At 43.9% G+C, this 15,376-nt stretch overlaps 1 protein-coding gene across 1 annotated transcript in view; it reads left to right on the top strand.

The window, feature by feature from the left end:
• LOC116887280 (phenazine biosynthesis-like domain-containing protein 2) overlaps positions 1–15,376 on the top strand; it is a 52,864-nt gene that overhangs the window by 23,605 nt on the left and 13,883 nt on the right. Inside the window, exon 2 of the mRNA XM_032888860.1 lies at positions 5,469–5,609. Within this exon, the coding sequence (XP_032744751.1) occupies positions 5,526–5,609 (84 nt within the window). The 5' untranslated portion in view covers positions 5,469–5,525. The remainder of the gene's footprint in view (positions 1–5,468; positions 5,610–15,376) is intronic.

The raw sequence follows: 15,376 nt of genomic DNA, 5'->3' as shown, positions 1-15,376 counted from the left end.
GTTAGTGGCAAAAGTTGTCTGGTTGGGGCTTTGTTTCCCCTGTTATTCGGTGAATGCATTTAGATTTCTTTCATATTTAAGAAGCTTCTGCTGTAGTTAGTTTCCAGATGGCTCTTCATTTTAATTGTCCCCTGACTCTCTCCACTTATAACTCCTGTTCCAATCTCTCCCTGTCTTTCATAAGGATAAAGTCTATTCCTCTTCCTTGGAAAACCATGTCCTTTCCCCTAGTTTCCTACTCTAGACCTCTAACCTCTGTGATTATACGGATTGTAGTATGCCTGTCAAAAGCTTAAAGGCTAATATAAGAAAGTATAAGAAAATATGAATATTTGTCTTTTTGGATCTGGGTACCTCACCGGGGTAATTTTTTATAGTTCCACCCAACTATCTTTGGATTTCATGATTGTTTAAAAGCCAGCTGAATAATATTCATTGTATAAATGTACCACTTTTCATGATCCGTTCATCAGTCAGTGGGCAGCTAGGCTGTTTACAATTTCTAGCTGTTATGAATAGGGCGGCAATGAACACAGATGAAAAAGTGTCTCTGTAGTGGGTTGTAGAGCCCTTTAGGTAGATGCCTACGAGTTGTAGAGCTGGGTCTGGAGATAGATCTATTCTCAACTTCCTAAGGAACTCACACTGGTTTCCATAGTAACTGTATGGGCTGTACTCCCACAGCAGTGGATGAGTGTTCCCCATACCCCACATCCTCACCAACATGAGCTGTCATCTGTCTTATTGCTCTTAGCCATTTAACTTGTATAAGATTCGAAACCTCAAAGTCGTTTTAAGTGGCATTTCCCTGATGACTAAGGATGTTTCATTGTTTTTCAGACTCTCGTGTCTTGTGTTTCATCTTTTGAGAACTGTTTAGCTCTGTACCCCATTTTTAATTGGGTTACTTGTTTTCTTGACCTTAATATCCCCTCTCCCCCTCTTATTTATCCAGACAGGGTTTCTCTGTGTAGCCTTGGTCATCCTGGAACTTACACTGTAGAACAAGTTGGCTTTGAACTTACAGAGCTCTGACTGCCTCTGCCTCCCAATTGCTGGGATTAAAGTCATGCATGTACCACCACTACCTAGCTACTTTTACCCATTACAGGAATGGGCAGGAGGCTGGAATAAAGCTCCTCCTCAAGTGCATGCTTTCTCTCTCTCTGGCTGCCATACCCTGAGCTGTTCTTCTCCACTCTACTGTTGACCCACCCCACGTGGTGCCTGAACACCTTAAACTCTCTGAAAAGGAACCAATAGAAATCTTCCAAGCTTAAGTTGTCCTGCACAGTTACTTTGTTGCAATGAGAAATTAACAGGCACTGTCCTGACTTTAGGTTTGCACAAAGTCAGTCTCTCTCTCTCTCTCTCTCTCTCTCTCTCTCTCTCTCTCTCTCTCTAATGTATATGAATATTACTGTAGCTGTCTTCAGACACACCAGAAGAGGGCATCAGATCCCATTATAAATGGTTGTGAGCCACCATGTGGTTGCTGGGAATTGAACTCAGGACCTCTGGAAGAGCAGTCAGTGCTCTTAACCGCTGAGCCATCTCTCCAGCTCTTACACAAAGTTTCTAGGTGGCTAAAGTAACCACTTTAGGCCTCCTCAGGTATTCATGCTTGTGGTTCTAGAATAGATTCAGAGTTGTTTGTCTCCTGCGCATTGCTTTCTAGAGTTCCAGGAACACCCCGGAGCTTTTCTCCTTTCTTCTTCCAGTGGAAACCCCCTTCCAGCGTTGGAGAAATGGCTCAGCAGTTAAAAGCACGTGCTGTTTTTTGTTTGTTTTGTTGTCCGTTGTTCTGAGACAGGGTCTCACTATGTAGCTCTGACCATCCTAGCTCTTTCTATGTAAACCAAGCTAGCCCCAAACTCACAGAGATCCACCTGCGTCTGCCTCCTCTGGGCTGGAATCAAAGATGTAGGCCATCATGCCAGGTTGCACTTGCTGTTCTGGCTGAGCACTTGGGGTCAGGTCTCAGTACCCACGCCAGGCAGCTAAGAAACCCCCGTGACCCCACCTCCAGGGGATCCAGCATCCTCTTTTTGCCTTTTGTAGATGCACACATGCACACCCATTAAAATAAGCCCTGAAAGTAGACCTGTCACATTGTCTCATGTCATGCTGGTGCTTACAAACATTTGCTTAAAGCCAATTGTTTGCCTCAGTAACTTGCCTACAGCTCAGGCAGAAGTCATGTTCTTAAACAGTTGGTTGACTGTTTTTGACAAACAATTCTGGAGAAAGAAGCTGTTCTTACTATGTGAACCAAATTAGGTTAATAAAAAATCCTTGCTACTGGGGGTCTGCCAGGAGAGTAGCACAGAAGCCAAGTCGTAATTCACTGTGGACAGATCTTATCTTTTTGGGATTTGGGAGCTGTCAGACTATTCCAGAATGATGAAGGTGGCCTCCTACTCCTCCTCCTCTTCCACTTCCTCCTCCTCTTCCTCCTCCTCTTTTTCCTCCACAGTGACTGACTGCTTGCTGATTGGTGGAGGGAAATTTTACACATTTTGTGATCCAGCAAATAAGGTGGGTTGTGGGGTTGAATAGGGAGGAACTTATTATTTACAAGAGAGGAGCAGTGCAGCCCAGGATTGCTCCAAACTGGCTTTGAGTTTCTTTTCCCCCATCTCAACAGGAAGCCAGAAGACAGGTTCTCGCTAGAACTTGCTATGGAGACCAGACTGGCCTCAAACTCACAGAGATCTATCTGCTTTCCTCTGCTTCCCCGAACAAGCTACACATATATCTGCTATGTCAGATTTAATGTATTATATTAGTTCCATCACATTGTAATCCAAATATTCCATCTCCTCCCTATAGGGCATATGATACAGAATAAATGCCTTTCAGGGTTTAACTGCATTCGGAAGGAACAAACTAAGCTACTGTTTACAAGAGCTGCACATTTAATTTCCTGTTTCTGTAATAAAGGGACATTTTCTTTTCCTTGAGATGGGATTTCACTGTGTTGGCCAGGCTGCCTTTAAGCTCCTGGGCTTAGGCAGATCCTTTTGACTCAGATCTATGTCTCCCCAAAAGCTAGAACAATAGACGCAAACCACCATTCTCAATTTAGGACACGTTTTTTATGTCTCTATAAATTCTGTGACTGTTCTAACCCGAGATTTTAACAACACTAGAATTTAAGTTTGGAAAGGGCTTTTAATGGCTGCTTAAATAAAAAAAAAAGGACAAAAGAAAAAATATCCCTCATAGGTATACCCAACCACTTAGGTTTTAGTTAATTCCAGATGTAGTCAAGTTGTCAAATTGACAACCAAGAATAGTTGTCACGTATACGCACATTAGAGATCCACCATTAAAGCTGGGTGGTGGCGGTGGATGCCTTTACTCCCAGCACTCAGGAGGCAAAGGCAGGCAGATTGTGTGAGTTTGAGGCCAGGCAGACCTACAGAATAAGTTCTAGGACAGCCAGGACTACACAGAGAAACCCTGTCTTAACAACAACATCTATCATTAAAGATACCTGCCAGCTTGGGGTTTAGCTTAGTTGTAGAGTATTTGCCTCACCTGTCTGAGGACCTGAGTTATTCAATCCCCAGTAATGTAATGTAATGTAATATATATAAAATATGCATGTGATATTATATATTATATATAAACCATTATATGTTATGTATATATAACATATGTATTTTACACATACACATACACACATATTTTACCTGGAGTTTGCTAATCCAGAATAATCAGTTGATTGAACCTCTTGCTCGTAACAAAACATACTTATGGGTCCTTTGGCGAATCACTATTCTGGCCGTCTCTGTACTAACAATGGCTTCAAACTTTGAGACTTTTACTCTGTATTAGGCAGAAGTTCAGAGGTAGGACCGCTTAAGGGGCACCCAGCAGGTTAGCTACAGCACCAGCAAGTGCACTCTTTCCCCATATCTCGTCTCTGAGCCTTCTATCTCCTTGCTTATCATGGTGCAATAACCAGGCTGCTGCGTTTCTAGGATCAAAAATACGTTCAGCTCAGAGAAAAAGGATGGGCATCCTATTCTCTTAGCTCTGTTCCTGTTAATCAGAAAGCGAAACTTTCTCCAGAATCTTTCTAGCCTTCCTTCCCTAGTTGAGACTTGTCACCATGTAGCTGTAGGAAATCTTGAAAATTGATCATCTGACAAAGGGAATGAAACTGTCCTGACAGACAGGGACCCTGGGCATCCCTGAGCCAAAACAGAATCCAAGTGCTTTAAAGAAGAGAAGCTGACACTGGGTCTGCTGTGGGTGGAGGGCCTGCGACATCTTATTGAATAGTGAAAGACAGCTTGTTAGATAGACCCTCCGAGACCTAAGCCTTTATAAGGATGCTCTTGTTGGTTTGAGAAGCAACCCAGCATTTCTAGAAGCCTAAAAAGAAAGCGCTGAAAGGTAGATTGTATTCTTCAGTAATGAATTTAATTAAAAAGACATTCAAAGCCAGAGCTGGATACTGTAGTATACTGTGAGGCAGTATACTTGAGCCCTCGGGTCTCAGGCCAGAGTGTGCAGCCTGGCGAGGAAACCTGTCCCCCACAACTCCTAGATAGAAATCGGGAACTTTGGGAGCTGTAAATTTGGGGCTGGAGAGATGGCTCAGAGGTTAAGAGCACTGACTGCTCTTCCAGAGGTCCTGAGTTCAATTCCCAGCAACCACATGGTGGTTCACAACCAGACTATAATCTATAGTCTGGTGCCCTCTTCTGGCCTGTAGTTGTATACATGCAGGCAGAAAGCTGTATGATGTATACATAATAAATAAATAAATTAAAAAAAAAGGAGTTGTAAATTTTTGTTTAGCTTGATAGAGTCCCTGGTTTTTGGGGGAGGTTTGTTGTTGTTGTTGTTGTTGTTGTTGTGTTTTTGTTCTATTTTTGGGGGAGATGGGGAAGGGGTTCGATACAGGGTTTCTCCGTGTAATCCTGGCTGTCTTGGAAGTCACTTTGTAGACCAGGCTGGGCCTCAAACTCACTGCCTCTGCCTCCCCAGTGCTGGGGTTAAAGATGTGCACCACACATCTGACTGAGTCCCTAGTTTTAATCCTCAACACACACACACACACACACACACACACACACACACACACACACACACACACACCATGTTTGGCCTTGAGAGAAGAACTTGTCAGCTAGGGAAGACAGGAAGACGTGCACCTCTCAGGTGTCTCATGAATTTCATTAAAGTCACTGCCTCAGCTAGTTTCAGCTACTCTAGGAAAGAAGGCGATTATGTTGGGGAGTTCTGTTGGGGTTGAGAGGTGAGTAGACTAAGGTTAAAAATGTTTCATTCAGCTAGTATTTTAAAACAAATTAAATGCAGAGGCTTTGAAAAGTAGGGGTGCACACATCTTTAGGTGCAAAGTATGTTGGAGTAATTGTTTGACTTTTTATCTGGGAACTATTAACTATGTCTCTACATGGAGTAAAACATTAACTTTTTTTCAACAACAGGAAGTGAAGCGGGCTCCCAGCAAGGCAGGCAGCTCCCAGACAGAGCCAGTGAGGAAGATGAAGCTCCCGATTTTCATAGCCGATGCGTTCACAGTGACAGCTTTCCGCGGTAATCCTGCCGCAGTCTGCCTGCTGGAGAGCGTGAGTACACAGTTCTCAGGGGCCATGCCTGGAATTCCAGATGTGTGGAGAGCCCATGCCATCTGTAAAATAGGGGACACTGTCCTGGTGTTTGCCACTTCAACTTGTGTTCTGTGTCATGTTGCTGATGGCCACGTCTTCAGGTTATGAAGGGAACGGCTGGACCTAGACAGAGTCAGACCCACAGAGACTCCCAGGCGGGGGACCTGGCAGCAGCTGGGAGTGGAGGCTCCAAAGGAACACTCAGAGGATATGAGTTTGAGGCCAGCCTGGGCTGTGTAAGCAGGTTCTAGGCCAACCTGGGCTATATAGAGAACAATCTCAGAAAAAATGGAAAGTAATACATAATCAAATATTTTATCAAAGAATGACTGGTGCTCCCTTTCAGAATTAGGCTTTTCCTTAATTAGCATCAAAAACTGAACACACAACTGCAGAAGTTCTGTGGGTCCGCATCACTTGGCATGACCTGGGCTTTTCATCAGGAGAAGGTGAGACAGTCTCCATTGTGTTACTCTGACTGGCTATGACTCCCCATGGAGACCAGGCTCCCCTTAGATTCCTCCTGTCTCAGCATGCTGAGTCTGGGATTGCAGGGTTCATCATCATGCCTGGCTTCAGCCTTATCCATACCTCAGAAATGTAGACATTCTCTTCAGTGTCCTGCAAGATGACTCAGCAGGCAAGAGTGCTGACTGATAAGCCCGAGGACCTGAGTTCAGCCCCCAAGTCTTACTTGGTGCATGGAAGAAGCTGACTTTTGCAAACTGTCCTTCAACTCCCCAAGTGCACCAGGGGGCCAGTGAGATGGCTCAGTGAGTAAAGGGGTCTGCTGCCAAGCTTGGTGACCTGATTAGATCTCCAGGTTCCACCGGGTGGAAGAAAAGAACAGAGTGCCTACAAGCATCCTCTGGGCAAGGGCACACACACACACACACACACACACACACACACACACAGAGAGAGAGAGAGAGAGAGAGAGAGAGAGAGAGAGAGAGAGAGAGAGAAAGCAACTGGCACCAAATAAAAAATAGGATGCAGCTACAGCAGCAGGATCATGAATCTGAGGCCAGCCTGGGCTACATAGCAGGTTCTAGGCCAACCTGGACTGTTAATGAGAAATGTCTCAAAAATAAAATCAATATTGCCCTTTTACTCAGACAGTTAGCATAAAGTAGTTGATCCCTGGGGTTAAAGGGATCAACCCTGCAGCCAGCATCTGCCTTCCACTAGATGAGGAGGGTAAAGGAATTACTAGGCTTTATCTAGTCATACGAGAGCTTGGAAAGATTAGTGGGAAAATAATTAGCAACCAGATTCCAGTTCCAAATTTGGAATCTTCTTTAGAAGATCTGGCAAGCATAACTTTCTGTTATGAATTGTGGAATTGACTGTAACTGTCTGTAACAAATCTTACTGTATCTGTCCCAGGTCGCCATGTCATTCACGCACACATGCACCCACACATATACATATGTTTGAGACAGTCTATATATACCTATGTAATCTTGGAGTTGTGAGTGATTTAAATATTCAGTATTCACCAGATAATAATTGTGTTGTTACATAACTTCGATTATCTCCAGAAAATCAATAAACAAAGGAGTTGAAGGATCTGTCCTATCTTGGTTTTTTTTTTTTGTTTGTTTTTGTTTTTTAACGTTTTTTAAAAAACACTTAAGTATACATCATTCAGCTTTCTGCCTGCATGTATGCCTGCAGGCCAGAAGAGGGCACCAGGCCTCATTACAGATGTTCATGAGTCACCATGTGGTTGCTGGGAATTGAACTCAGGATCCCTGGAAGAGCAGACAATGCTCTTAACCACTGAGCCATCTCTCCAGCCCAATGTTTTTGGTTTTTGAGACAGAGTATATCCCTGACTGTTCTGATACTCTGTAGACCAGGCTGACCTCAAACCCACCTGCCTCTGCCTCCTGAGCACTGGATTTATTTGTTTTATGACTATGGGTGTTTTATCCGCATGTACATCTGCACACCAGAAAAGGGGATCAGATTCCACAGGACTACAGTTACAGATGGTTGTGAGCCTCCATGTGGTTGCTGGGAATTGAACTTGGGGCCTTTGGAAAAACAGTCAGTGCTCTTAACTCCTGAACCATCTCTGCAACCTTCTCTATCTATCTTTATCTACTTGCCCATTAAAATATGTTTTATGTTATTTATAATTTTTCTTTTTTGTTGTCTTGCTTGTTTGCAACAGTCTCACTATGTAGATCAGGCTGGTCTTGAACTCACAGAGCTCCTCTTGCCTTTGTCTCTTCGAGCTGGGATAGTCTAAGATCCCTCTAAGTAGGAGTGGAAGGGGGCTATGAAGGTGGAACAACCACGACTAGCCAAGGATTCAGCATTCCAAAGTGCACAGCGCAGAGTACAGCCTCAGTACTGCACCTTGGGCTTTCCTCTAGCTATTCACATCGCAATCCGGCTATGGCTTGGCAAAGGAACTTTGATCATTCTTCATTGCTGACCACAGAGACTAAAATACCTTCAGGCAGCAGAGACATTGAGGACTAGAGAGTGGAGCGATGAACCCACTAGGCAAGGACTCTACTACGGGAGTATATCCTTCGACAATATCGGATTCCATCAAAGGAAAAGGCCCTGAGATGTTAAGTGAATTTTGGTTGTGCATTTTTGTCTTTTTTTTTTAACTTATTTAAACTTTGATCAAATCATAACATTGTATGGTGCCCAAAGATACGTATAATCTGTATGTTTTATTATAATATCAGTCAATAAACTTAATTGAAAATGATTTGACTGAGATGAGACTGTCTGAAGAACTTGGTGTACAGGCTTAGGCTAGACTTTGTACTTTGAGCTTTTTAAATACTTGATAACTGGCTGTTGTAGGGTTTGAGGCCGTGTCTCGCTGGTGTGCTAGAAGCCCTGGATTTTGATCTCTAGCTCCACATGTTGGGTTCCAGGAATTGCCTCACAAACCACACGAACACCAATCTCAGTCAGACAGGGAGAGTTTTTGAGCATACGCCCCAGGACTGGTGCACCAGGGCCATGGTCCAGATTTGGGAACTGAACCATGACCCGGAATTAAGATCCTAGAGGGTTTTAAAGCCCAAAATCCACAAACATCTGTGCCAAGTTAGTTCTCCAATCACGAATTCAGAATAGGGATTTCCTCAGGAACATGTCTTTGTCACACATGCATCCTATTTCGTTGGTTGATGTATTCAGCTGTGGCAGGGGACTTGACTTGTCTAGTATTCATGTCCTAACTCATCTACCAGGATGGAACCTCTCTAACATTCCTGTCTTAACTTGCCAACCAGGAGATCCGTTTCCTACATACATGTCTCTTTCTGCCAAGGAGGATGTCAGTTCCCAGGGAGGTCTTGGGATTTAAACTTTATTCGACCACTACTTAAAATGGAAGTCTTATTTCAAATAGTTTTTATATTGGTGCAGGTGTGTCTTTATGTTGGGGTCCATCTCAGAGCAGTTTATAAAGGCCAATACCATAAAAGCTTATACACAGGTATAGGAAGTGCTGCTGGGTGACTGTTTTGGGCCCAAGCTTATTTAGGTAATTATACAAAACAATTCTACTGACTTATATCATGACTGGTTCCCAAGGGCACGGAACATAACAGAATAGGTAATCAATCTCAGCATTAGACGGTTTCCTAAGAACAGCAGAAACATGTAAGAAAGTTTCCTTATAATGGCAGGCTAGGCGGGTAACAGTTACCCAGACCTTAACATCTTACCTAGGCCTTAACATTCCACCTAGGTCTTTACATTTTACCTAAACATTCCGTAAATTAGGAGTGGTAGGGCTGAGAACTGGAATTAAAGGATCTGTTCTCTCTCTCTCTCTGTCTCTGTCTCTCTGTCTCTCTCTCTGCTACCCCAATCTCTCACTCCCTCCCTGTAATCAGGAGTTAAAAGTCACCCCAGCTACATAGCAAGTTTCAAGTCATCCTGGGATACATGGGACCATGTCTCAAAAACAAAACAAAATGAAAACAACAAAGTTGTGTAAAGAAAAGGAACAATTCTGAACAATAAAGACCCAAGAGCTTTTATCATTTTCTTTTTTATTTTCCAGACCTCTATCTCTTGAAAAATTTGACAAAATGTAATATTATATGCGAGATAAAGGCAAAGACAGGTTGTGGGTTAATAAAAGATGGAACAGATAGTGTAAAAAAAACTTTAAAATAGATATTCAGAGCTGGGCATGATGGCACGTCTTTAATCTCAGCTCTTGGGAGGCAGAGGCAGGTGGATCTCTGAGTTTGAGGCTAGCCTGGTCTACGATAAAGGAGTTCTAGGACAGCCAGAGCTATATAACAAGGTCTTGTCTCAAACATCTACAGCAACAAACTGATGATGACCTCAGATACCGCCTGGAAAACAGAAACAAAAAGGAATTACAAATACAAATACTAACGTGACAATGGCAAGAAACCAGTGAGACCCGGGACCAAGATCTGGTGACTCAGAGGATTCGCTGCCTGTCTCAAAAACAGAGAGAGCGAGAGCGAGAGTCCGAGAGCGAGAGCGAGAGTCCGAGAGCGAGAGTCCGAGAGCGAGAGCCCGAGAGCGAGAGCGAGAGCGAGAGAGCGAGAGAGCGAGAGCGAGAGCGAGAGAGAGAGAGAGAGAGCGAGAGCGAGAGCGAGAGCGAGAGCGAGAGTCCGAGAGCGAGAGCGAGAGCGAGAGTCCGAGAGCGAGAGCGAGAGCGAGAGTCCGAGAGCGAGAGCGAGAGCGAGAGCGAGAGTCCGAGAGCGAGAGCGAGAGCGAGGAGACATTGCTTCCCGTGTACCCCAGCTAACTTCTAGCACTGGGTCTTCAGCACAAAACACTGACTATGGAGGACTAAGCCAGACAATGCTGCTAACGGATCACATTACTTTGAACCAACACCCCAGGAGTGGGGGCTTCATTATTGTCCTTATCTTCCAGATCAAAGATTTGAAAGATCCACCTGCCTCTGCCTCCCAAGAGCTGAGATTAAAGACGTGTGCCATCATGCCCAGCTCTGAATATCTATTCAGATCTAATGTGATTTCCTGGGGTCACTCTCTCCTAAGCGGCTGATTCTCCCCACTCACAGAGGCACACCACATCTCCCAGAGGGCCAGATTCATCTTGGTTTTAATTCAGTCAGCAATGGCTCCAAGCTCCTAACCCACTTGACTTGTTCTAACATACGGTGCCCAGCATGTGGGAGGCACCAGGTAGGCTCATGAAGAACACTATGAAAAAGCTATAATCAACTGAACTGTGGCAAACCTTTCTCCTAAGAATTCTTGCTAGGAGCTGGAGAGATGGCTCAGCAGGTAAGACTGCTCTTGTAGAGTACTCAGGTTCATTTGTCAGCAGCCTGTGGTGGTTCACAGTCATCTGTAGCTACAGATCTAGGGGATCCAGTGCCTTTTCTGGACTCAGCAGGCACTAGGCAGGTGTGCATGTGATGTGTAGGCAAATATGCAGGCAAAAAACTCAGATAGGTAAATAATAATAACTCTTAAAAATACATATAAAAAAACTCCCAGAATTCTTGAGAGATGGCTCAGTGGTTAAGAACACTTGCTGCTTTTCTAGAGGACCTGGGTTCAATTCCTAGCACCCTCATGGCAGCTCACAGGTATCTGTAACTTCAGCTCCAGGGGTTCCAATACCTCTGGGCTCCTTGGGTACCTAAACTTATGTATACATACCCACATGTAGACACATGCAACTTTACATATCTAATAATAATAATGATAGTAATAATAAAGGAAGAATAATAGAATTCTTGTGTAGTAGTAAATAATAAGAAATGAATTCACCAACCCATGCTACTGCTGGTTCCTGCAGGCCATGGCATCTGCGGGGTATTTTCATCTCAATCAGCAAAACGTCTCCACTTGACTCGTTAGGTTCCCAATTTCCATCCCACGCTGCCGCCGGCTTCTCTCTGGGCCCTGCAGTGATCTTGACATATATCCAGTCCCATACAGAGATCACCTGACTCTTGGCTCTCCTGTTGCACACTCTGCATCCGCCCCCTGTGGTTATAGTCAAAACGTCCAGTAGCCCATTAAAACCAAAACTCAATAAGCTTATAATTTATCAATCGGAATTATATCTTAAACTCTCACTCCACAAAACATGCACACAATAAACTCAGCCAATCGATATTGATATAAACTGCCCACCTAGATAAGACAAATTGTCCTGTAAAAATCCATCCCTTATAAAATATTCATAACTACCTGTGGCTCTTTAAGGCCACACGGATCTGGGTCTTCCTTCTCTGCCTCCATCTTGGTTCTTCTTCCTCCTCCTCCTCTCTCTCCTCTCTCTCTCTCTCTCTCCTCTCTCCAAAACTCTGTGCCTGCCTTACTTTTTCACTGCCCAATCACAGGCCTTGCCTCATCTCATGCCTGCCCTCACCTGCATATAGACAACAATCTACACTCTTGTTAACCAACAGTCACTAATTCTGTGGGTTTACCTTGGAGTGGATTGGGCAGGACATAAAAAGTGAGTATGAAGACTGGGGCGTGGTTTGGTAGGGTAGATCTTGCCCAGGATGTGTGAAGCCTAAAATAAAACTGAGCATAAACTTTGGGTTATATGGTTGCGTTTGTTTGTTTGTTTGTTTGTTTGTTTGTTTGTTTGTTTTTAATTGGAGGTTGGGCCTCACCCACGCTAGGCAAGTACTCTACCACTGAGCTACACCCCCGGCCTCCATCAGAAGCGTTAGGATGGTGCCTCCTTTATGAGTTCCATCTCAGGGAAGCGTCCCAATGCCTTCCTGTTTTTAGCACTTCCTGTACCAGATGCTCTGGCTTCTCTGAAGGGTAATACAGTAGAGGGACAGTGACCCAGAAGACAAGTTGTCATATGTAGGCTGCCATGTCTCTGTGTTGCCACAAGATGGGAGTATAAAATAAAACTTTATTCTGGTTTTCAGACTCAATAATCCTATGGGTTCTAAGAAGTCAGCTAGCGTCTTCTTGTCTCACACTGCCGGATGTTGGCACTCTGAGCAGCAAACATCACTCTGCTTTTGGTATTGGGAATTTGATCTCCTTGAGGATGCCAAGGAGGAATGGATGTTGAAGCCAGAGGGCTGCCAGGCATTGGGGCGCATGTCTGTGATCCATCCCGGAACTTTGGAGGTGGTTGAAGAAGGACCAGAAGTTCGGGGTCATATTAGCTACCTAGTTCAGCCAGCCAAGGCTACCTGAGACCATGTCTCAAACAAAACAAAACAGACAGCTGGGTCTGGTTATTTGGAGGGTGGGTTATACACACCAAACTTGTGTTCTGCCAGTAAGTCACACCCTCTGATCAGGGTTGAACTTCTGTGCAAAAGAAGCTTGAAGTACAAGATGGAAAAATAAATACTCTAATGAAAAGTGAGTGAGTGTGTGTGTGAGTGTGTGTGTGTGAGTGTGTGTGAGTGTGTGTGTGAGTGAGTGTGTGTGTGTGTGTGTGTGTGTGTGTGTGTGTGTGTGTGTGTGTGTGTGTGTGTGTGTGTGTGTGTGTGTGTGTGTGTGTGTGTGTGTGTGTGTGTGTGTGTGTGTGTGTGTGTGTGTGTGTGTGTGTGTGTGTGTGTGTGTGTGGGTGTATGTGTGTGTGTGTGTGGGTTTGTGTGTGTGTGTGTGTGTGTGTGTGTGTGTGTGTGTGTGTGTGTGTGTGTGTGTGTGTGTGTGTGTGTGTGTGTGTGTGTGTGTGTGTGTGTGTGTGTGTGTGTGTGTGTGTGTGTGTGTGTGTGTGTGTGTGTGTGTGTGTGTGTGTGTGTTGTGTTGTGTGTGTGTGTGTTTGTGTGTGTGTGTGTCTGTGTGTGTGTGTCTGTGATGTGTGTGTGTGTTGTGTGTGTGAGTGTGTGTGTGTCTTCTTGAGAGTTCATGCTATATGTCAACCTCGGGGACTCTACCCATATGTGCTATACTATATTCCCTGATTTTAGGAGAACCAAACTGAGGCTGTGTCCTGCTTAAGACACTTACCAATGCAAGACTCTGTGTACACTCTCCTGTCTACCTCACCCAAACCTGACCTATGTCCAGACCCAGCATAAGACCTTATCGATAAAGTTATATGTCCAAAGATTTATTTTTCTTTCAAGGGTATGAACGGTTGCCTGCATGTATGTGTGTATACCATGTACATTCCTGATGCCCACAGGGGCTAGAAGAGGGCATTGGATGTCCTGCAAGTGGACTTACAGATGGTTGTGAATTTGTTTTGTTTTGTTTGTTTTTGTTTGTTTTTTTTGGGTTTGTTTTGTTTTGTTTTGTTTTGTTTAGCTTTTTCCAGACAGGATTTTTCTGTGTAACAGTGCCCTGGCTATCATCGACTCACTTTGTAGATTAGGCTAGTTTCAAATTCACAGAGATCTGCTTGCTTCTGCCTTCCAAGTGCTGGAGTCAAAGGCATACACTACCACGCCTGGCTGGTTGTGAGCACCTTTAAACCTATAGTACTTCTTGTTAAAATCTTCATATCCCAGGGCTACAGATGAAGCTCAAGGCAGAAGACACGCACACAGAACACGGGTGACACCTGGATTCAGCCTCCAGCATCCCCAACCCCCAAACAAAGCAACCCTGCCTGCCCCAATGGTTTGCTCAGTGACATGGCTTGCTATGGCTTCCTGTGGGTGTCTTGGTTGCCTTGCACACAGGGACATGGCAACAGGACTTCTCATACTTTAATGCACACGCCAGGATTCCCCTGGCATCTTTCTGAGAGGACAATCTGAGCGGGTCAGGGGAAGGGCTTAAGACTATCTCGGGGGCTGGAGAGATGGCTCAGAGGTTTAGAGCACTGACTGCTCTTCCAATGGTCCTGAGTTCAATTCCCAGCAACCGCATGGTGGTTCACAAGCCTCTATAATGGGATATGATGCCCTCTTCTGGTGTGTCTGAAGACACCAACATTGTACTCATACATTAAATAAATAAATAAATAAATAAATCTTTAAAAAAAAAAGACTATCGGACTCTTTCAGCAATGGTTCCCACTCAGCACTCCCTTAGAAGTCTTATGGTGGCCCTTGTTTCTCTGCTTGCTGGCACCTTTCCTCTCTGCAAAGTGTTAATAGGAGGATAAAGAGCTTGTGATGGCCAGGTAGTATAATGTTTGGTTAAAGCCTTGGTTTTGAGCCACTCAACATAAAAAGCTAATAATCTGTCTATCCACCATCTATCTATCTATCTATCTATCTATCTATCTATCTATCTATCTATCTATCTATCTATCTATCTACCTACCTACCTACCTATATACCTTACCTATCTATCTATTTACCTATCTATCTATCTATCTATCTATCTATCTATCTATCTATCCATCCATCCATCTATCTATCTATCCATCATCTATTATCTGTCTAGCTATCCATCATCTTTCTATCATCTATCTACTACCTATTTATCTACTATCAATCATTTATCTACCATCTGTGAATCATTTATCAATCATCTATCTACTACTATCACTTATTTGTCATCTATCTCATCTATCTATTTGTCTATCAATCAATCAATCAATCAATCGTTTTGTTTTGGAGACAAGGTCTCATGTAGCCCAGGCTAGCCTTAAATTTGCTATATGGTTGAGAATGACTGTGAACTCAGGATCCCCCTGCCTTCATCTTCCAAGAACTAGGATATAGGATGTATTGATGTGGCTGTGTTTTTAAAAAATATATTTTTGTTAGAATGAAGGAAATTGGGCTGAGGATGTGTCTCAGCACAAAATCCTGAGTTGGATCTCAGTGC

Source organism: Rattus rattus, chromosome 18 (genome assembly GCF_011064425.1).
Source record: "Rattus rattus isolate New Zealand chromosome 18, Rrattus_CSIRO_v1, whole genome shotgun sequence".
NCBI lineage: Eukaryota > Metazoa > Chordata > Mammalia > Rodentia > Muridae > Rattus > Rattus rattus.
Note: the sequence above shows the minus strand (reverse complement) of the source record. Positions and strands in the feature narration are given on the sequence as shown.